The sequence below is a fragment of the Natator depressus genome, chromosome 3, assembly GCF_965152275.1.
Source record: "Natator depressus isolate rNatDep1 chromosome 3, rNatDep2.hap1, whole genome shotgun sequence".
NCBI classification, from domain to species: domain Eukaryota; kingdom Metazoa; phylum Chordata; order Testudines; family Cheloniidae; genus Natator; species Natator depressus.
In genome coordinates, this window is record NC_134236.1 from 208,344,403 (window position 1) to 208,367,187 (window position 22,785).

Consider the following 22,785-nt stretch of genomic DNA (forward strand, 5'->3'; position numbering starts at 1 on the left):
TGATCCAAAGCCCAGGGAAAGAGTCCTGTTCACGTCACTGGGTTTGGATCAGAGCCCTCATGAGTCACTATTGTTTCTTAAAGTGGATCTTAACGACTTCCCGTAACATCTCCTTGCAGCTCTGTGATGCCATTTCCTGGGCCTCCTCCCCAGACCCCTGTGTCACAATAATCGTCCTGCCAACAGCGAGGGCCGCCAAATGGCTGCGCCCTGGAGACTATCGATGCCCTGCCTCCATCTGACCAGAGGATGTCCCAAGTGGGCCACGTAAACATTCCGGCTGAGTATGCTTCCTTTGCCGTGCAGTCAGCTCCTGTCGGAGACAGAGGGGCCGAGCTCCGGACTCTAGCTCGGATCCGCTGAGTAGACATAGTGGGCCAGATCCCTGGCTGGTGCAAACTGGAACCACTTCATTGGAGTCAATGGGCCAGATCCTCAGCAGGTGTCAATTGGCACCATTCCATTGAACTCAATGGAGCCAGGGCGGTTTACACCAGCTGATGAGCTATAATTTTTAAAACACTACTCTTGCAATCCAAATCTTTGAAGGAAGAGGCAAGGACAAGACTGGAACAGGGCTGGGGCAGGGATTGGAGCCGGCTGGGAGTCTGTGATGCTGCGAGGCAGCCCGGAGGTACCTGGCCGGGCAGAGTTGGGGAAATACCTTTATTTGGGGGGTCATCTGACCCAGGCTCTGCTCAGGGATAGGCTGCCACAAGCCAGAGGGTGGAGTCACCGCAGGCTCTGCGGGAGGGGAAGTCAGCGTGGCTGGGTTGTTGCCGCATGCCTGAATGGGGACTCACCGCGGCTCTGTCAGAGGGGCAGCTGAGCGAGCAGCCCTGGTTTGCCTCCCAGTAACTCGCTTCAGTGCTAGTCCCTTGTGCATAAATCCTCTGGCACAGAGGAAGAGTCCATCCCTAAGAATACTGCTTCCCCTTAGCTTCACAACGCAGAGCCAGCCAGCGCCCCTTGGACTCGCGTCCCTTTTTGGGGGTGAGTGTCGCCGCTCAAATTCTCTCCCACATAAACCCTCTCCCCCTTTCTTGGTGTTAAAAGAAGATCATTTTAAGTACAGCAAGGGTGAGTCACCTGCTTACTCCAACAACCATGACAGCTGAGACTTGCTAAAGATTCCTGTCGTGACCTTGTGCTTCACTCCCGACCTGCTGCTGGAGATAAACCTCTCGCTCTGCAAAACAGCATCAGCTTGTGTCTAGAGAGATGGGCATTTAAATAGAACTCGTTCCAGCTTGGTAACGCCACTTCTGCATCCTTCCTTTGACGCATGTCGGTTCTTGTACCACTGGGCCGTCTTGCTCATACGCAGCAGATAGCAGGAAGTCTTGAGTTCACGCCATCACGGGCCGCAGTTCAGGTGCTGTCCCAGCCTTCACTGGTGAGCTGCCACACCCAGCTTATTGCATTGATGCATGTGGGTCATGGACTGTCAGATCTCTTCTTGACAGTGGCCAAAGATCGGAACAAAGAACAGCCCTTACTGCCAAAACACTGAAGAGGTATAGACGTCAGTGCCCTCAATGAAACCAGACACGCTGATGAGTCCCATCTTGAGGAGGTGGGAGCAGGCTACACCTACTACTGGATTGGCAAGGCTAAACGTGAACCAAGATATTTGGGGGTAGAGGTCGCCATATGGTCCGACATTGCCTGCAAGCTTGACTCACTCCCCGAGGGGTGCCACACCAGGACAAACTCATTGTCCTTGGCAATTTTAATGCTTGTGTGGGAGCCAGTTCTAATATGTGGAACAGGGTGTTTAGGCCACCTGGATTCCTACTGTATAATAAGAGGGGCACAAATAATCCACACCACATCTTCTGGTTTCTCCCCCCAACCTCGCTGCATCCTCACATCGGTCTTCGTTGGCCTGAGTTTCAGCCCCCTGGCGCCTATCCCTGCCCTATTGTCATCCACATGTCGGGTGAGGCATTTGCCAGCACTGGCTGACTTGGTGAGGTGGAGCTGTAGGTCCTGATCCTGGCTGAGAGGGAAACAGAGTCAGGGAGAGGTGAAGCGACTGACCCAAGGTCAGAGAGCCAGGTTGGTGGGGGAATCGGAAGAGACCCAGTCCAGCACCCCAGTCACTATTCCATGCAAAGCCAGCTCCAGCAAAGTCCCTGGAGCTCTGCCAATTCACACCAGCTGAGGATCTGGCTCCAAATCTTTACATAACAGAAGCAAATCAATTCCATCACCGTCTGACAAACAAACCATCGGAAGCCTGTGGAAACAGTCAGGTCATCCGAAACACATTATCTGGATCCTGAATGCATCTGGCTTCCCAGAATGAATAATAAAGAGCTCAGCTTAGATCACTTGCAGCTTTACGTGGTGTCCTGCTGTTTGACTAAGGAAACATGATGGAATTTAACTGAGCACGAATTTCTCAACCTGGTGATATTAAAAGAAAATATTTACTGAGTCAACAGACAATTTTTCTGTAATGGACAGAAATTAAAAAAAGCAAAGTGCCTAGCTAACGTGAAGTCTATCTGTTGTACTATTGTGATGTATTATACTTTGTCAGCAATACCTCAGAACGTAAGACTCCTCGCAGACACCTAATCTGTGACTCACAAGAACACACACGCGCTCCAAGTCTAGTGTAACATTGTCTGCGTCCCGTTGAAAAAGTAGCTGGCTTCCTGCATTGGGACAGTGCCTTGACAGGAGTGCAGGGAGGGGAGGGATAGCTCAGGGGTTTGAGCATTGGCCTGCTAAACCCAGGGTTGTGAGTTCAATCCTTGAGGGGGCCATTTAGGGACATGGGGCAAAAATTGGGGATTGGTCCTGCTTTGAGCAGGGGGTTGGACTAGATGACCTCCTGAGGTCCCTTCCAACCCTGAGATTCTATGACAGAATTAGAGATGAGCAAATAATTAAACCAATTGTTTGTGCACATTCTTAAGTAAAATATTCAAGAAGTATGGATTTGAGTATTGGAGAATTATTTGCCTGGCAGGGCTAATAAAGCAAAAAATATTTAGCAAATGTCACAAAATACAAATTATTTCAATGAATATTATTCAGCCAGCTCCCCACAGGACCCTGTATTCACTGATGAACAAGCAGCCAGCTAGAATGTGAGTTGATAGCTCATCGACAGGGCGTCACTTTCAGAACTCCACGCATGCAACTCCAGTCCCATCCCAGCATGTGCTCCAGTCCCATCCCAGCAGTTTGTGTGTGTCCGATTCCTCACCCTGCATGCGGCCTCCCATGCTGTGTGCTGCCCTGTCCGAACGCGTCTCCCGCAATGGCGGACCAGTGTGGCTGTCACTCACTCATCACCCCTACACATCCGGGGTCAAATTTTCAAAATTGCTCCAGGCCTGATTTCCCAGGACTCAGCACCCATGAGCAGCCAGGTTTCATTCGTGCTCAGTTCCCATTTCAGCACCTATATAAAGGCTAGGTTTTCTCATGGGCTCAGTATCCCAGGTTCCTGCAGTGTGCTGAGCCCTGGGGAGAATCTAGCCCCTTAGGGTGTGCCTGGACTAAGCTAAAAGGGGAGGCGATCGCTAACACGTTTTAACTAACAGGGAGGGTTTAAAATATGTGAGTTGGCTGGGTGAAGAGAGGCAGCATTTCTCCGTCTCTCTGTAACACAGTAGCTCTCGACCACAGTGTCCAATCAATTCCAGAATTTCAGGGAATGTTCTAGGTATCCATGAGCAGAATGCTTTTGATTTTGGTGAAAACCAGGAGAGCCAGAAAAGCCTACATAGAATGCAGGGCCTGTAGCAGCTTAACAAGCTGCTCTCTCTCCTGGGCTACACCAGCGACCCTCTAGTTAAAACATATTCACAGATTTTGAAAAAACCCACCTTTTACTCTATTCTTGATTGACTCTTATTTTGACTCTTCCAAACCTGTGGGGACCCCTTTGAGGTTGCCTGGCTTGACAAAAGGAAGCCATTTGAAAGGTATTTACAGCTGTAAGGAGCTTCTGTCTTTGAGGCAATGATTGTCAGACTACTCCGTGACCTGATGCATTGAGTTACTTAGGCATGGTCTGCACACTACAGACTCAGGGGTAAATCCACACACTTGTGCAACACAGTTATATCAGCTGAACTCCTGGTGTAGACAGTGCTATGCCAATGGGAGGGCTTTTCCCATCCCCACGGCTACTGCCTTTCGGGGAGGTGGAGTACCTCTGCTGAGGGGAGAAGTTTCCCGTTGCCTGCATTAAGCACAGCAGCTGCAGTGCTGTATGTGTAAACAAGCCCGTATCCTGACAGGTGCTAAGTGTAACCCACTGGTCTTTTAATGCCTTGAAGGAAGGTCACTGAGGACTGGTTCAAAACTCTGTGAAGTCAAAGGGAGGCTTTCACCAGTTACACCTGAGTCATTAGTGCAACTCATTAGGGCATTGGGAGTGGGTCCTTTAGAGAGACACTTTATCCCTTACTATGGACAGATGGGGGCATATCAGACATGATCTTCTGCCAATGTATTTATTAGGTTCAGCATCACTTTTGATACCTATGTATTAAAATCAGTGTAGGATTCCCTGCACTGCCCCATACGAGGTTTCCAAGTGATGCAACTAGCATGGGGAATTTAAACACATGCCCACGCGTCCAAGTGACTAGGAGCTCGCATATTCAGTGACTACTGTTCAAGCTTGACTCCTCCGCTCTCAAACAAATGAAATGGGGGGAGGATGTTTACAACCTTTTTATCATTTTTTTGCAAGGAGAGCGGTGCCTATCAATTTGTCTCCAGTGAGGTATTCTCTGCCTGTATGCAACAAGCAGAGGGGAAGGGTCTGTTTAATTCTCTTATTTTTATCCTGTGAAATAATGTTATATTGTAGAACCTTACCAGGCTGCTAATCCTGACAAGCTGTAATAAAAGGAAGATAATTATTAGCAGTTGGAGCACTCCTGGTTCAACACTCCTGGCTTGCCATTTGCATGCTAATGGATCTCCACCACAGAAGAGTTCCACCCCTATGGTGCAGTTTGTTAAACCTTATCATGTGGAAAGAAACCTTGGGAATGGCCTTTTTTTATGTGCCACCAAAATGCGTCAAGGCAGCCAATATTGTAATCAGTTTCTTTGATTCCAAAATAAAGGGTCACAACCAGCTAATGTGACTTTAGAATCCATCGTAGTAGTTCACTTTCATGTGAAATAATACTTTTTCTATTAGTGTGGCAATAAGAGATTTCGGGAACACAGGGCACAAGGGTAATCCATTAAGGGAAAAGGTAGTGCATATTAATAAAACATGGCAGAAAGAGATTGTATGGAACCATTGGAAATATACAAGTCTTTGTTTGGTTCGTTATCCTTTCTTCCCAGTGATAAGAACAAAAGTGGAAATATTTAAGATGTATTTGAAGAAAGCTCTGGTTTTCATGGAGGAATTCTCCTCTTCCTTTGGAGGCCATGGGGCTTTTAGTTAATGAGCGAACCTTCACTGTGATCTCAAGGCTTTCTATAGAAAGGAAGAATGAGACAGTGATTAAGATACTGGCTACCAGTTCAGAAGATCTGGGTCTCTAGTTCTGCTAAAGACTTCCCTTGTGACCTTGGGCCATGCGACCCCACTTAGCTGCCTGGTTCTTCATTGCTCTGTGGCCCCTTTGTGCCAGCTAGGCTGCTGCAAAGGGTCTCCAAGCAGACGTGACCCCTGGGGGATACTGCTATGCTGAGGGATGTAGTACAGGCATCTCGCTAGCTCTCCACCTGCTTTGCATCACCTCTGCAGGAGTGACTAGAGGGGGTCATGCCAGGGCAGACCTGCATCTTGGCCATTGTGTGCTCCTTCAAGAGATCACTGAAGCAGGGGTGCAAGAGCAGCAGGGATGAACTGGGCCCATCTCTCTCTCTCTCTCTGATAGTTCCCCATCTGTAAGGCAGTGATTAGAACAATTCCTTGTTGGTCTGGTCCATTTAGACTATAAGATCCTCAGAGCTGCAGCTCTTCTTTTAGGTGTGTGCCACACCTACTCCAGGGGAGCCCGGATCACTGCTGGGGCTACAGCGATACAAATAAAACAGAATCTTACAACAATTGCAGTGTCTCATAACGGCTTGGATCAGTGGCAGAGCTGCACGAGGCCAGAAACACAGCTGGCTGCTAGCACACGTATGAAGAGGGGTGGGCATCATACGTGTGTCTTCCATAGCGAGGCAGCCGACTGTTTTGTTGCTCTGATATTACCGACGGTAATCCTGAACCATACAGAGCTGTCCTTGATCGGCTCCCGGTTGCCGAGTGAGGTAGCTGTTAGAGTCTTGTCCGCTTGGGGTATGTCCCCGCTGTAGATAAAAGGTTTAGTGTGAACCTGGGTTAGCCAACCCACGTTTGCTAACTAAGCAGAGAAGGCATAGCAACTTGGCTTTTAACTCCATTTGGCTCCTCTACAGTCTTTAGCTCAAAGTGCTAATCTGAGTTATAACTTGTGTCCTCGTGGCTATTTTAATCCGAGTTAGTTCAGGGGGGTTAACACAGGTTTTTCTGGCAGTGTGGCCATTCCCTTGGTGATGGCTGCGTATCAAAGGACACATTTTAAGGCGCTCTCTGAGGGAAAGGATACATATGTGCGAGCTCATCTACACATCTACTGGGTCATCCAGACTACAGATGCTCTGTCATGGTAGCACTTCCTTGTGGTTGTACTGAAGTTGTGATGGTGAGTTCGATTGTACCACAGGGTGCCCGGGAGACCTGGAACACTGTTCCCTACCCTGGCTGTCCCACCTGTAGTTGGGGCTGTCTGTAATGGAGGAATGCCCAGCAGCGGGAGCTGTTATAGGTAGAGAGCAGTAGGCCTGGGCAGCTCTGGGAAATGTAGTTTAGGAGTCGGGTGGCCATTTTGTTTGTGTTTGTAATGGGTTGCAGTAGAGAAGGATGGCTGTTAGAATGATTTTGGGTAGGGTGAGTTGCTGCTCTGCTCTTTGAATGAAGAGGGAACTTTTAATTCCTTGGCCAGGCGAATATCGGCCATCTCCTGCTAGCAAAGGGCTGAGCTGAACAGCCAAGGGAGGCTTTAGCCAGCAAAGTTCAGGCATGGATAGAGGGGACCTGGGACAAGCAGAAGCCTGGCTCTAGCTGACAGCGATGGCCTATAAGGCCCTGATCCTGCCAGTGGCATAGCTAGGAGAGGAAATTTGGGTAGGCCCCGACTTTCAGGTGGCCGGGCAATGACAGACGGTGCTCACTCAGCTTCTCCCCCAACACCCTGTTCCTAGCCCCGGTGCCCCCAGACACAGGGCTTCCCCTGCCGAGCTGGGCACACACATGGGGTGGCTCAGAACATGGCCAGGCAGACTGCCGGAGCGTGGCTTTCTGATGGGCGGGCTCAAAGCTCCGTCCTGCACCTCAGGTGCCTGAGGGATGCTCCGGGCCGCTGTGACACCACCACACCCCTGCTCACAGCTGGGTGGGCCTGCATGCTAAGTGGGAGGGGGGCTGCAGCCATGGCTACACCCCTGGATCGTGCAGACTCACGGGGGCTAGTCCTGTACACAAAATGAAACACAGGCCCCAGTCTTGGCAGGCTTGGGGCCTGCTAGGCTCATTCTGTGATGCACTTGGGGCTCCTTGACGGGGGTTGCAATGGTTTGCGATTTGTATTTTGCTAAATGTAAATGCTTTTACAGAGGCCATCCCTGGTTCCTTACCGAGCTGTGCGTCCTTCACACCCACCTGTGCCAGGACTGCGGTTCACCCGGCATCCTTCTGCAGCTGTTGAGCATGTTCCAGCCTCCCCCGGGGAAGAGGCTGTTGCATCGGCCTCCCTATTAGAAGTGAACGTTCCAGTTCTTCAGGGATCTCTCTTGGACTCTGATCATTCATTGTATGCAGACCCTTCCTCCGTCCATACAGAGCCCCTGGCAGGAGAGGGGCTTGGCCAGCTCCCTGCTTGCAACAGATCAGGTTTTGGGACTTCAGCTGGAGAGCCGATGCTCTGGTGTGTTCCAGCTGAGGACATAAAGTTCTGGCTTTTCCTGAAGTCATGCCGAGTGCTCTGACTCATAGAAGACATAGATCTTTCCTGCCAGGGTGTAGACAGCTTAATGCAAGGCTAAGGCTCCTCTGTCGAAGCAAGTCTCAGAGGAGGAATACAAATGAATCTTGTGTTCTTTGTTCCAGGTCAGCTGGTGAATTTTATTCAGTGTAAAAATGAAAAGGTCTGAAGTGAGATTCCTCTGTTGAATGAGAGGTTGAGTCAAGCGATGACCTGAGGATCTAATCACTTAACTTTGGAGCTGTGCATGTATTCACTGGCATTTAGTGACTGTTTAGACTCTGTCCGCTGGAGATGCATGTGGAATGGAGCATTGCCTTTTCGCATTTAGACAAGCTATTTATGCTGAATTTGTTTGTCGCTGATTCTTGCTCTGGGCTGGGTAACCTGGATAACTATTGCTCTGTGGGGGGAGCTCCTAGGTCTGGTCTCAAAGGTCACGTCCCTTTAGCAATCCCCAAATCTCACATACCTATTGAGTTACTGGTTACGGGACCAACTGTCACCGCCCACAGAAATGCCCATCAGAGAGGTGACGTGGGGCGGGGATTGTCTCCAATTTCCCCCCCAAAAACATTGCATGGTGGGAAGGCGAGAAAAGGGATGGAGTTGCCCCTGCCCAGGGGAGCAAATAGCAATTCCATGGGTCCCCAAAACCACCCTTGAAGCAGCTGTGGCCCTTAGGCAGCCTGTGGGCCCCCTGTGGGTTCCCATGGTAACCAGCTGCACCACCAGGGACTCCGTGAGATGCTGCCCCCAGAATTCATGAGGTGGGTGGGCTCCCAGGTGCACGAGGGGGCTGCAGATAAGACAGTGTCGCTTGAGGAGCTGCACTCATCAGTGTTTCCCACGGGGTTAATTTTCTGCTGGATTCCCCTGAAGAGCTATGGGGCAGTGAGATTTGCGGCAGTCCCCGCCTGTCCCCAGGCCATCCCGGCCCCAGCCATGGATCACTGACCCATAGAAGTTTGTTGGCTTGAGAGCACGGGGGGTAAACTACAATGGACACACCTGAAAAAGCAGGAAGAGAGTAATAGTGCTAACGATCTTTGGCTCAGTTCTCGCTGTAAAGATAGGCAAGAACACCATGTAGACGCATGTACTGGAGAACCAGCATGTAAGACTAACATACCGCAATTGCGGGGAGCGCTGGACTTACTCTTTCCGAAACAAAGTGAAGAACTTTAAAGCGCTGGACTCCGTTTTTAAACTCCGTGGCAGAACATCTCGAGCCCTTTGAAAGAAGAAGAGGGAAGTTGGCAGGTAGACGACGTAAAGCGAAAGTGGCTTGATTTGAGTTGAATATTTTCAAAGAAGTAGAATGGCAAACCCTCCTTCAGCTGTGTGATCATTTCCTAATGTACGAACACCAATGCTGGGGATTCAGATTCGGAATAGGGTCGTTATTTTATCATTTCCTTTCTTAGAATTCATCCTTTGTTATTTGCTTGACGAATGCAAAGCAGGGGGCGTTATCCCAAAAGAAAAACGAGAAATCCAAGATGAATGCACAGACTGAATGTATCTTGGAAATATGTCTGATTAGTCTGATTTGTATAAGATCTGTGGATGTGACTTCCGTGAAAAGCTACATAATGAGGGGGAAAATGTGGTTCGTTGGAAGCCAGGTGTGCACTTGGAAAAGTATCCTAAATGTGCCAGTCTTACAGCACAATGTGTCTATCCGAGTTGGAGATCCGAGGGCCTGCACAGCCCCCGGTGTATGTCTGCGGGGCCCAGGCTGCACGTGTATTGCAAGGACCGCAGCAATCACTCAGAAGAAGAATACTGATCACAGGAATAGCAAAGCCCGCCAGGCTGCTGTTACAAATTTTACAGTCAGCCAAGCAAGAAACAATCAGAAGTGCCACTTCCATACAGTGGAGCCAACATGGTATGTTTAGAAAGATGGAAAGATTTGCCAGAGTTGCGAGGGGTCACGTTACCGGGTATCTGACTGGGCTGGGTGTGGGAAGCGGGAATCCCCTCACCTCAAGCAGGCAGGGATCTGGAGCCTCGAGCAGAGAGGAAGGACGGCACAGCTGAGGCACGGCTCAAAATCAGGGCAGATCCTCAGATGGTGCCAATTGCCAGAGCGCCTCTGACGTCAGAAGCTGAGGATCTGCCAGCTCCCATGAACCGTAGCTCTCCGCTTTAGTTCCCTCCTGTGTACAGTGGAGGTAATGAAACTTACCTGCTTCTCAGGAGTGCTTTGTGTGTGAGTGAGTTAATTGTGGCACAGCACTTTGAGAACATAAAGCTCGATATAAATGCTGAGACGAATTAGGGGTCTCTTGCTGCTGACAGGACTTGGAATAAGTTGGCCAGGAAAGCGGAGATTTTTTGAAGCAAGAATTCCCAGCCACCGCAAGGCTGATGTGGCTTTTTGTCAGTCAGTTTGAACTAGCGAGGCTGTGGACGGGGCATGGGACCCAAATGGCAGAGAGGCGCCCAGCTGCCGTTGACTTTCCAGAAGAACTGGGCACTTCACTGCCATTTGTGCTTGTGAAAATCCCCCCTGTAAATCACCTCTAGATTGATCGATTAATCGGATGACCTTTACACAGTCCCTCCTCCAGCGACTAACATGGAAATACAAAGCAGTGCAGTGGAACTGGACCTGCAGTTCACATCCATTGGCAACGCACTTGGAATTCATATGGCTGCATCTTACCTATGGGCTGTGTGTGTAGGTGCGTGCATCTGCCATTAGCACTTCATTCCCGCATCTGATCCTTAAGGGACAAACTCTACTCCAAGCTGAGGGAAGAGTCCTGATCACTTGCCCACAGGCAGCCAACACTTGGATGCATTTGTCTGACAAGGAAAGAAGTTGTCTTCGTTGTCGGGCTGAGTTCTCGTTCTTTCCAGTGCTTTAAAATGAACTGGTGCTGATGCTGTCCTTGTCTAACAACATCTCCCTGCGTTCTGCTAGTTCTGTGCTATTGCGCCCGGGATTCCCATTACGAGTCGCTTGTTTTCGGTGTGTCAGGAACTCACCTGGGCTTTCTAGTTTTCATCTTCCCTTGAATACAAATTGAAATGTCGCAGGCCCCACTCTGCTGAGACCGAGACAGAACTGAGCCGCCCTGTGCCACATCTCCAGAGTCCAAAAGAAATGTGGATACCTCCGTTAAATGATGGATGAAGCCTGGATGTTTTGAAATCTTTTTACTGGTTGTCCCAGCTCTGGGAAAGCGCCCCCTTCTGGACACCCAGCTGCTGTGCATGAGTCCCACCACACTGGGCCCATGCGCTCAGTAGCTTCCCTGGTTCTGAGACGGTTGCAGTACTGGCTCCTCCTTCGGCCTCTCTAACACTTCCCTGGCACGGGCTCTGTCTGTTACCCCTTTATGGAAATTGAACCCGATGGCCCAGCTGCCCTAGACCCCCCAGACTTCACAGTAGCTTAAGCATTTACTTTAAACTTTGCCTCTTCAGGGACGTGTGGTAGCTGAAACACATGCCACAAGCTTTCCAAAGGTTTCCGAACACAATTACTGTTTATTGAGCTGGCACAAGAAATGCAATAACTCACCTCTTTGCCATCCCTGCCTCAGTTTCCTCACCACTCTGGGTGTGCTTTGGGATTTGGGCAGAGTTAGAATTGCCACCTCTGATGCACAAAAAAATGGGACATCCAGGATGATCCTGAGCCCACAAAACTGGCCAGTGGACAGTGTGCACTGAGCACCCTTATGGATTTCCCAGGACTGCTACCTGGGAAAACCTGGACGGACACTTGGTGGCATCCCTAGTCAGAGGCCTCGGGGGGTCTAGGATGCCCCTCTTGCACACAGCTTCTCTTCTGAATCATGAAGCCCTTCTTTCTCCTGCAGCCAGCTTCCTACTTCCTCAGCTGTCCCTGTAGTCCCCTCTGCTACGAAAGCCTGCTCCTCTCTCTCGCCCCAAACAGCCTTCGTCTTTTTAAACACCTGCTGTGTCACCTCTGTCCCTTTGTTCTCCTGTCTGGATATTTTCCATTATGGTTAACAGAGGGAGTGGGAGACTCATGTGATTCATGGTGGGGATTTTGTCCACCCATGAATGACGCACTACACATGGAGGCAGTCAATGCATCACATTCATCGATTCCCCAAATCGTTCCCCTCTGCAGAGGAGGGAGGAAGACTCCTCCAGTCCTGAGGTTGGTGCAACAGCCACCCAGTGCAATCTGGCACAGAGGACACCTTTCCCTCCAGCTCCCCAGGGACCTTCGAGCACATTGCCAGCTGCTCAGGCCATGGCAGGGGGCAGGACGTAGGGTTTAACTGCTAACTGTGATGGATGCGTTTCTGGGGTTAAAAGCCAGCATCGCAGAAGAGGCATTTGTGAGCAATGTGGGTGTGATGTATGATGCATATGATTTTTAACTTGCAGCTACAGAGATGTAATATTTATCTTCCTCAAGCCCATAGACCCGCAGCCCAGAGAGATGATTAATATGTTTTGTAGACTCTCTGGTGGAAATGCCGGAGCAGTTCCTTGAACAGTCTCTTGACACAACAAGACATTCATTTTGGTAGCTGAGCAAAATTGGAATTTTCCAATAGCTTTTCCACAGCTTTGCAGAAAATACCTTGCAACCACCGTAGCGTCTAGAAGGAGTACGTGGTTAAATGCTGTCCTTCCGGCCACACTGCCCTCAGCCTTGGAGTCCTTCCAGCTGTGTCCACAGCCTGCTCCGGTACCTGTCCAGTACCGTACAGCTACTCTCAAGCCCATGCGGTCACCCGGGAAATCCAAGGCACGTGAGTCAGAGACCTGTTATGGGTTGCTTGAATGTAAGGACAATCGAGAATCGGTGGAGGGCCAGGCTCTGAACTCTTTGCAATGAGCGATTGTACCACAGGGTGCCCAGTCCAATGAGTGAAGAACTATCCCCAACTCATAATTCTTTCAATGTTCTGTGCCGGTCACATCTTTTATTTATCAAACCTGCTGGCCCTGCTGCTGCAGCACCTGCAGCCTAAAGATGGAGTTAAACTGGCTTAGCACTCACCAGGGTGCCAACCCCCATCTTGCCATGCAAGAGAAAAGGAGGAAACTGAGGGAAGTCTGACACGATTCTCTCTCCATCTTAGCTGCGGATCAGTATGGGACTTCGGCCTGTGCCTAATTTTAAGCACAAGAGCACTGCTCACATTCTTAAAACTGGGCTCCTGCCTACATACCTTCCTCAGTCTGAGACTTTGTTAACTGTGCTAAAGTGAGCACTGAGATCCTTGCAGAGGCATTGGGCTGTATCTGATTACCTGGGGAGCTGGTTACACCAGGTTACACCAGCTTAGGAGCCAGTCTGAGTGGCTTGGGAAGAATTGCACTTGCGCTCTGTGTTGTTTTAGCCCAAGTGGCTCAGCAGAGGCCCGATCATGCTATTTTCATAGTTATGATTTTCAATCCTGTAGCCCCTGCATGGATGGACGAAGTCACTTGTTAGCATAACCTAACATGGGGCAGTTTTTACTTTTACCTGTAAAATGCAATTTTCTTCATTCGTGGCTGGGAGGTACAAACACTGTGGGCTAGATCCTCAGCTGGTATAAAATAGTGTCGTTCCAGGGACTTTAGTGGAGCTACCCCAATTGATACCCTCTGGGGATCTGGCCCATTGACTCCAGTGGAGTTACAGTGGTTTACACCAGCTGAGAATCTGGCCCAGTTTTTCACCAATGCAGTGCTGTGAAAGCTTTTATACATTTGACCAGAATGAGGGTTCTGCGAAAAGGGAGATTAGATTTTTGCGATGACGTTGGCTCCCATTCTCATGGCCAGTGGAAATTTTCAAGGGTGGGGAGCGATATTCTATCTCTGAATCCTGTCTCTGTTGTAGTTTATCATGGTGTGAATGTGCTTTTCTATCCCTCTTTGATGCTTGGCTGTGGAACTAGATAGAGCTGCAGCACAGTGGCCCTAAAGCCTGCCAGGTAAGGAAGTTACTTGTTTTCACTTTAAGCTAATAGTGTCGGAGGTAGAGTATATGAGAACAGTAACAAATGGTTCAGTCACTTGTGTCTTCATTTAGAAGCCTTGGCCTGTGTAAGATTTAATTCCTTCTTCCCTTACAGCTTAAAGCAGAGATGATGTCTGATCCATTCAGCTTCTTTCCTGTGCTGACACCTCAAGAGGGGTACCTGCAGCTGGTTCCCTCTCCCGGATTCTGTGGGTTGATCTGTGCTGACACTGGCATAGGTTAGGGCAGACAGCAGAGAGAAACAAGCTTCCCATTCCACTTGTGCCTCAGGAGCAAGGCAAAAGGGAGCAGAGTTAGACAGAGAACATGCCCATTTACCTTCCCCCGGGGCTCATCGGCTAAAATTGCACAGCCATGATATAGATTTCTTCAAATCAGGGCTGCCTCTACTAAAAGTAACACTTCTGGCTAACTGAGGCTGAAATGAAGATGTATACCAATTAACAGGCTTCTCTTTATTTTCATAGTGGATTTAACATGTCCTCCTGAATCCTGGCAGTCAGACACTACCAGGTGGTTCTGATCTTAGAACCAGATGTTTGTATCACTTCTGTGTATATTTATAATTTTTTTAGCAAGCTGAACTGCACGATATTTGTGAAAGGGCTTTGTGATGCCGTAGCTAAAAGTTACGTTCTGATTCACACTTAGGGGGGAGTTGAACCTGATCATCTTATGGGGAAAACCCAATCAGTTTCTGTCCCAAAGTTTCAGCACATAGTCTGGGTAAAGCTGGAATTTGGGAGAAGTTTCAAGAAAATTCACAAGTTTCCAAATTCTAATCCATCAAAAATTGGCCCCAATCGCCTTCTGCATTTCATGACTTTTTGGGCTCCTAGTTTAAAAGCTACAAAGTATTATTTGTATACAGCGAGAGTTTGGAGCTGGGGAGTTGTTGTTGTTGTTAAGTTTTAAAAAGGAGAGGGGGAGGATGTTGCTAATCGTGAGCGAGTTCTTCTAAGAGCGGCTGTGGAACCTCCCCTAGTCATTCCTGCGCCAGACCCATCACTTCTGTTTGAGCTAGAGCTTATCTTTGAGAAAGATACCCCGTCTTCATTAAACCATGCCCACTGGTGGAGAATCCTCCACATCCCAGGTAACTTGTTCCAATGGTTAATTACCGGACTATTAAAAATGCGTGTCTTATTTCTAATCTGAATTTGTCTGAATATGTCTAATGCGTGTCTTATTTCTAATCTGAATATGTCTAATCTGAATTCGGCTTCCAGCCACAGGATCTCGCTATGCCTTTTTCTGCTAGATTAAAGAGCCATCAGCTATCGGTCATCTCTGCCCCATGTAGGTACTTGGTCAAATCACCTCTTTGCCTTTTCTTGGATAAGTGAAATAGATGAGCTCCTTTAGTCTCTTGCTATACGGCAGTTTTCGCGGACCTCAGGTCATTCTCCTAGCTCTCTTCTGAACCCTTTCCAACATCTCTGATCCGGTATGGCAGTTTCTAACAGGATCCAGCACAAAGAGGGAACACAACAGTATATGAATGACTGCCTGATAAAGGGAACATATATCACCTACAGAGAAAGAGAGACTGAAGTTGAGGTGTACAGTGCAAAACAATTTCCCTGTGAGTTGAAAAGTGACCTGTGCTTGAAAGTGAACGATCACTCGTGAAGCTGCAGGCAATGTGATTCGAGCAACGATCATGCCAAGTGTGAGTTCAGATCTTGTCTGCTCACCCTGCCATATGATGCAATCATTATTTTAACTGAACACCAAAATCATCAGGAAATTAAAAGGTGACACTGGAGAGCTGTAAACTGAGGACAGTGTGGACAAGAAAATAACGCCCTCTGCCCTATGCTTTCTAGTGCCTGAGCTTACCCTAGCAAGAGAAGTCTTTCTTCAAGATGGCTTTTCTCACCCAGAGTTTTCCAGCAAGATGGATGTCACCCCCGTCCCCTCGGTCAGGATCTCCTCCAGAAGCCCAAAGTGCTGGTCCCTTTGTTGTCCTCATTGAAAGAGAGAACTTGGGGTTCTTTGTCCCGTTCTTTTATAGTCCAGTGAACCTTTGAAATGGATTCTTCCGAAGGTTCCCCCTCACAGTAAAGTTTTATTCAAGCTGTGAGGAAGGTGAGGTGGAGTCTGGCAGTGAAGGAAGCTCCCTGATGTTCCCTCCTCCGTGCCCTACCCCCTGCTTGCTAAATGCAAATTGTTCTTTCTCCTGCAGTCTCCTCCCCTTGATAGCTTGATGGCCCTGTTTACTGCTTGTATATAAATTGAGGTAAACCCACACTACTTGGTTAGGATAGACCAGTTTTACCTTTTTGCCTAGGCAGGGCTGTCTGGTCTGGAACATGTGCTAGTGACATCCTATGGGGGCATTCGTAACCCTACATATCATATTGCTACAAACATGGCACCATGATATGATTGGCGAGTTATTAGTTTTCAAATGATACATCACCAGGCATATTCTGTACAAAGATTATTACAGGGGTGTGTAGGGCGTGAAGACAGGGGCTCTTAGAGGCTACTGAGGGCAGATCTGAGCACGGCAGTTGGGGCATTCCAGACAGATTTCCCAAGGGAGTATGGACCGGAGCCAGAGCCCATTAAATTCAGTAGGTGTTTTTTTAATTCCCTTCAGCGAGTTTTGGATCAGGCCATTTGTTAAGACTGCTGCAGATAGGCGGGGCATGCAGGGGGTGGGGGGGTGGAGAGAGAAAAGAAGTTGAAGCTATCACAGTCCCCTAAGGAAGGAATGACCATCTCTGAAGCTTTCTGTAGGAATAAAGTGTAACGTGTAAATGGAAACTCCTCTTGCTATGGGCCAGCTCCAAAGTCCATTGAATAGAAAGATTCCCAGGTCCATATCCTCAAAGGTATTTAGGCACCTAACTCACATTGGTTTAAATTTAGGTTACGCACCTGAATATCTTTGGGGATCTGAGCTCAGGATCAGGTCCTATGGCCAAGCCTTAAGAGTGACTAGTACGTTCGTGTAGTGAACCTGAGACCCTTCAACGGGCCCTGCCTTTCAGGCAGGCCTGTTTGGCTGTAGCCCATGCTGGGCTAACGGGAGGCCCCTGAAATCACTCGTCGCTTTGGAAACTTTTGGCCTGTGTGTTCAGCCAGATGCCCAGAGCTGGGGAAATACCGTGCGCTGCTCAGGAAGTCAGCGGCAGCTTCTCCTGAGTGGCAGCGGAGGAGGGGTTAATCTCATCATGGCCGCTGTTTATTTGTCACTCTTTCCCAAGAATTATCCTCCGCCACCGCCGGCCCACTCCGATTCCTGCTAACGTATTGTTTAGGGTTGTTTTTGCTTTCATAAGCCATTATGCTCAAGAAGAATTAGGCTGATAAATCAGAAGAGACAGTTCTCCTAATAGAGTCACTATGTAATGGCCAGCAGCCTTTCTGTCAGCTTCCGAGATTGTCATTCGGCTGCTCGAAATTGCTTTGGGGAGCAAGATGGTAAAAAGACAAATACCGGCGTAGCGGGGACCGGTTCGAAAGCTAGAGATGGGCAGAGGAGTGTCAAAACCAGACTGACTGTGCACCAAGAAATATAATGAAAGCATTCATGATGCCCCTCCCCCCACCCACTGATATATTGTGTTTAACTGACAAGAATAAGTCTGCCAGTGACCATATGAAGCCCACAGAGTGACAGAAGCCATTTGGGAGGCTGGGTGGCCTAGTGGATAGAATACAGTGTTGAGCCTCTGGAGACGTGGGTTCTATTCCCAGCTCTGCCACTGGTCTGATGAATCACCTCACTGCTCTGTGCCTTAGTTTCCCCATCTGTGTAATGGGGATAACGACACTGACCTCATTTGTAAAGCACTTTGAGATCCATTGATGAAAAGCACTAGATAAGAGGTAGCTATTGTTATGAATCAGCCCTGTGATATCATTCCTTTTCTAACTATTTACTGACCTGGATCAGGGACTGGGGTTTTTTGTTCCGTGGTTGCACAGTGTCTAGCGTCTCATTCTTTACTGCTGCTCCTAAGTGCTAGGGCAGAATAAATAATAGTGTGATCATCACTAGACGTGGAAGGATTTGATTTTTATTGGTAAATGTTAATTTCACCAAACACCAACCAAAAAATATTTCCATCGCTAATCACTGAAATGTACAGACAGGCACAGTAAGCAAAATGCTGTTTGCGAATGTATTAGAGTTTGATTTAAGGAGATTTACTTTGTATATTTTGACACGTGATGATGACAATTTGTGTTTTAACAGTTATAAAGCTTTCACTTTTTGACTCTCAGCATCTCCTATCATTAAATAATTGTCTCCCCGCCCGCAAGTAATTTCCCACAACTGTGAACATGTAAATAGATAAAAATAGAAAAAAATGCTTAAAAATAACCATTGATATTGTCTGTCAAAATTTTTTTTAAATCAAAATTGAATTCTACTAATAAATGTACTGTTAACATTCTGCATGTGAGGACAGCCCATGCATGGCACCATTTCATATCCAGGGTTCCCAGGAGTAAGGTCATTTTAAAATACAAACTAATGGTTGACTGGGGTCACAACCCAGCAAAGCGCTTAAGCACATGTGTAATGTTAAGCACACAAGTAATGCCACTGCGGTCAATGAGGCAAAGTCCCACATCATCACAGGTCTCTAGGAGTCTACTCCCATGGCTTTGAGGATCTTGGCCTACGTGTGTCACTGGCATGGGTGGACATGGGTAGTACTCCAAACAGGGAAAGGATGCTGTTTGAGACATTGGTTTTCATTGTTAGCAAATGGAATTGCAGTAACCAAAGGAGAGCTTTTCAACCTTGCAGTTTCCCATCCAGCATCCTTGTCATGTAGCTTTCTAGCGTAGACAGGGGAAGAATTCAACGGACTGGTTTCAGTGGGATGGTTCCCATCAGCTTCAGCCAGCTTTGGACTGTGTGTATGAGCCATCGAGTCAGCTAGGGAACGAGACGTCCGAGCATACTCAGTGCCTTCCCCGCCACTGTCAGGGTGGGGATCAAGGTGAGGTTCATCCTGTAAGTCCCTGGGGGTGGGGATCAAGTTGCTAAATACAGCTTTGTGCAGCCAAACCAAGGGAGAAGCACCCATATGCCCCTGAATGTGTAAATGGCCCCAGTTCCGCAAAGCACCTAAGCGTAGGAGCAGTAACCTTGGTGGTTAGTGGGAACACCCAAAGCTTCCAGCTGCAAACCTGCTGTCCCTCAGCAGCATGGCTCTGGCTCTTGTCCCCAAACCATGTGGAGTGACTGTCTGCAGCAGCTTTGGCCAGATTGGCGAGAACGTTTGTCTGGCAGCTGGCAGCGAGCGTGGGAAGCAGGAAGAGCGTCGGGTATTTGAAGGCCATCCGAGAGGAGCCAGTTGTGATTTCCACGTTTCGGTAGATCTTTGGGTTCCCAGCTCTTAAACTCCCCCTCAGACACTGCATGTGGAAATGGAGAAACGGCCTCAGGGCGAGTCCCATAAAATGTTCCATTTGATGCCCACAAATCCTTCCCCCACCCCCATACCTTACATGTCCCCAGTGTGGATATTCATTGTGGAATGGTACAACTCACTTGTAAGAGAGATGGGGGGCAGGTAACCTTCTTTCTGTTTTACCCACTAATTATGGTAATCATTTATGGTAATCATTTGCCAGTAATAAATACATTCTGGTGGTTGGGCTCAACAGCGATACGGAAATGAAAACATTCAGGCTGATTTGCCTTGCTTCGTTAAGGGCGAGGCCAAAGTGAAAGCCAAAAAAGGCCCCCTTTGAAAATGAGATTTGATCTCCTAAATTAGTTAGATGCTGTGATGTGACCACAGTAGCACCCAGATATCTTGCAAAATCTGGGCCTATCTCCATTACATCCCACGCAGAAGCTGCTGCTGATTTATGAATAGTAAGATTCGTCTCGGCATTGTAGGAGTGTGTCCACTTCATTTTCAGGGTCGATAAATACAGTTTTTGTCGGTTTATCTTGCAGACGAACAAAGCAGTGGCCAAGGGAGACTTCCACCAAGCAAGCTCCAGCTCCCGGCGAGCACTCTTCTTGGCCGTGCTGTCAATCACGATTGGAACTGGCATCTATGTGGGGGTTGCTGTGGCTCTGATCGCCTACCTGTCCAAGAACAACCACTTGTGAGGCTCAGGAGAGAGGAAGAACCACCCGTGCAGCTCTCTGCAGTGCAGAAAACCACAGCAGCTTGGACTGCAATTTTCCAAGGCACCCATGAGACACACGTGCTGGTGTTGGATACTGGAAAGACAGGAAAGTGGGTTGATGGTTTATGATACACCAGTCCTGCATCTTTTCATCCTCCAACTCTTCTTTGTTTTACACAATACTGTGTTTACAAGAATCTAGCTCCTGCTGGTGAGCTAGAACTTTGCCCCCACCCCTGGTTTGCCCCGGCTTGCTCGTTAATACGTTAGTCCACACTGCACTGAACTCTGCAGGAGCACACTCAGCCACTGGTTCTTAGAGGAGCGAGCCCTCAAAGGGGAAGTTTTTCTTTGGACAGTAGGACGCGTTTGCTGAAGGGTGAGATTGAGGCCTCAGCATAGAACGGTGTTGCCTAATCTTCTTGCATTCAGTAGGCTGCCGTAAGAGGAAAAAAGAGAAAATGATTTTCCTTTCCTGTTTTTGGTTCATTTTCAAATGAAACTAATGGGGCGAGGCCGTGCATAGCGACAGCTAAGCACGAACACGCTCAGTGCACGGAACATGAGGTTCGTCTAGCATGGGCTCTGTTGTAAAATTAATCCTTCACGTCAGTCATGCTGCGTGGGTGACGCTCCTGAGCCACGTACTGCAGTCAGGCAGCCTCCACCTCCCTGCGGGGATGATGCAGCAGCTAAAGACGAGCAGCCCTTGGAAATATGTCCTGGGCACGCAGGGGACTAACAAAGGGAGAGAACACTTTGTAGCTCACCCTGGAGCAGACTCAGACAGAGAATAGCAAAGGAGGACACTCAAATTCCTACATCATGGCACCCCAGCTCATTCGTAGAAATCATTTTCTCACTGTGCTGTCCCGCCGGACAGCTGGACAGGTGTACGGGAAAGGAACTAAGTGTTCTCCTCGTTTCACAAGAGGCTTATTTGCTTTCTGACACCCCCACCACCTTTTCTTTTTCAAATCTCGCATTCCTTTCCAGAGCGTGGGTTCATTGGCGAGAGATCTGTACATAATAATGTCGGAACATGGATCATTGCAAATGGCTGTTTTAATATTCACTCATTGGGGTTCTGTCAGCACCATTTATTTATCGAAGAAGGCCCGTGAGGATCATTTGTTCCAATTCTGTATTTCTTGTCTGGTTTCTCCCTTTGTTTTGGGAGGGAGGGGAGTTGGGGAGGAGCACAACCCCGTTCAGGACTAGTTTTCGGCTAGTTCTACAGTTCATTAAAACACGCAGCATTCGGCAGCTAGGGCAAGTCCTGGAGCTTTCTTTGGTCAGCTGCGGCTGCCAGGGCCCTGTAATGTGCAGGGGTAGCAGCCCAGGCTCTCTCAAGCCAGAGTTCATGCAATCAGGGAAGAAGATCTGATTCTGCACTGTAGACGGTGAAGGTCAAGATAATGCTCCCACTGCACCAGGCCCGAGGCGTAAAGCAGTGTCTTCCTCGTCCTTTTTATCCACTGTGACAGCGGGGCGAAAAACAAAAGTGAGAGGGCAAGATAAGCGCACAGCCGTTTAGGCTACAGCTTCATTACACCCTGACCACATGGATTTTTCGAGTGTGCGGCAACACACACCCTAACGTGTAGGTGCAAAACCTTAACAGCACCACCCCTGCGTGTGTAAGGGACCGGGTATGGCCCCTCTTGGCCAGGAAGGGTAGTTAGCAAGGGCAAGGTCAGAGGAAGAGGGTCCGAAAGCTGAAGTGGGTACAAGTGAGACTTGGCTTACACCTGGCCAAGCGAATGGCGTGACGGTGATGGCGCCCGGGCTTGGGCTCTCCCCCCCAGCACTGCGCTGACACACAATACAGGCGTAGCGTTTGAACAGTGCATTCAGCCGGGCTACAAACCCTTGTGGGCGAGTCCCTTCCGTACGGGCGTCCCCTGGGTGCTTCGTGCAGCGTTAGTCCAGCACATCCATTAACGCTCCGCAAAGCGCTAAGGCGGGAGGGGATGCACGCACCCAGCTCAGAGCCCCAGCTCCGGCCCCACGTTCAGCTCAGTATTTGTAGCACTGGCCCATCCTCATTCGGGGCCCCACTTGCACCGCCAGCTCGGAGCACCCCAACACTGGGGATGTTCGGCTCGGGGTGGCAATTTTTGACCCACCAGGTGATGGGTTTTTCAGCTGTGTGGCTCCTTGGTTCCCCGGGTAGACAAAAGGGGCAGTGCTGGGGTTTGGCTTTGGAGTCAGCCTTGGTGATAAAGCCTGTTGCTGACATTTTACACACAGGCAGTGATGGGGGGGGCAAGGCCCCCCCTCCCCCCAAACGACAGCGAGCCCAACCCAGGCAGCAGGAGGCTCGTGCTGGTGACAGAACACCCTTTCTGCAAGGGGGGGGGCTGCAGCCACTACACCCACAGGCTCTAGCAACCCCCCCACACACCCACCCACCCGCCCGCACCCCTGCACCTGCCCAGCACCTGCAGCTATCTCAGCACAAGCTGTGCTCCCATGTCCTGGGCAGCGAGTCCTTCGGGACCAGTGCCCCCTTGGGGGCGCCCGTGAGGCGGCTGCCACCCCTGGGAGGGATGGAGAGGCAGAGACGCTCCAGTGATGGCCGCAAGGAGAGAGGACTGGAGAGGTGTCACCCTAGCGATGACATCATCCCTGGAGGGGGGGGGCTATAGAGCGCGTCTCACCTGCCCCCCTCCAGGCACTGTG

General features: G+C 49.2%; 1 protein-coding gene across 4 annotated transcripts in view; it reads left to right on the forward strand.

Moving 5' to 3' along the window:
* SYNDIG1 (synapse differentiation inducing 1) overlaps positions 1-22,785 on the forward strand; it is a 135,974-nt gene that overhangs the window by 77,635 nt on the left and 35,554 nt on the right. For 3 of the 4 annotated variants that reach the window (XM_074949834.1, XM_074949836.1, XM_074949835.1), the window contains exon 4: positions 19,922-21,703. The exons of the other annotated variant lie outside the window; for it this stretch is intronic. In XM_074949834.1, coding sequence (XP_074805935.1) covers positions 19,922-20,080 — 159 coding nt within the window. In that variant the 3' untranslated portion in view covers positions 20,081-21,703. The remainder of the gene's footprint in view (positions 1-19,921; positions 21,704-22,785) is intronic. 4 annotated transcript variants of the gene reach the window in all.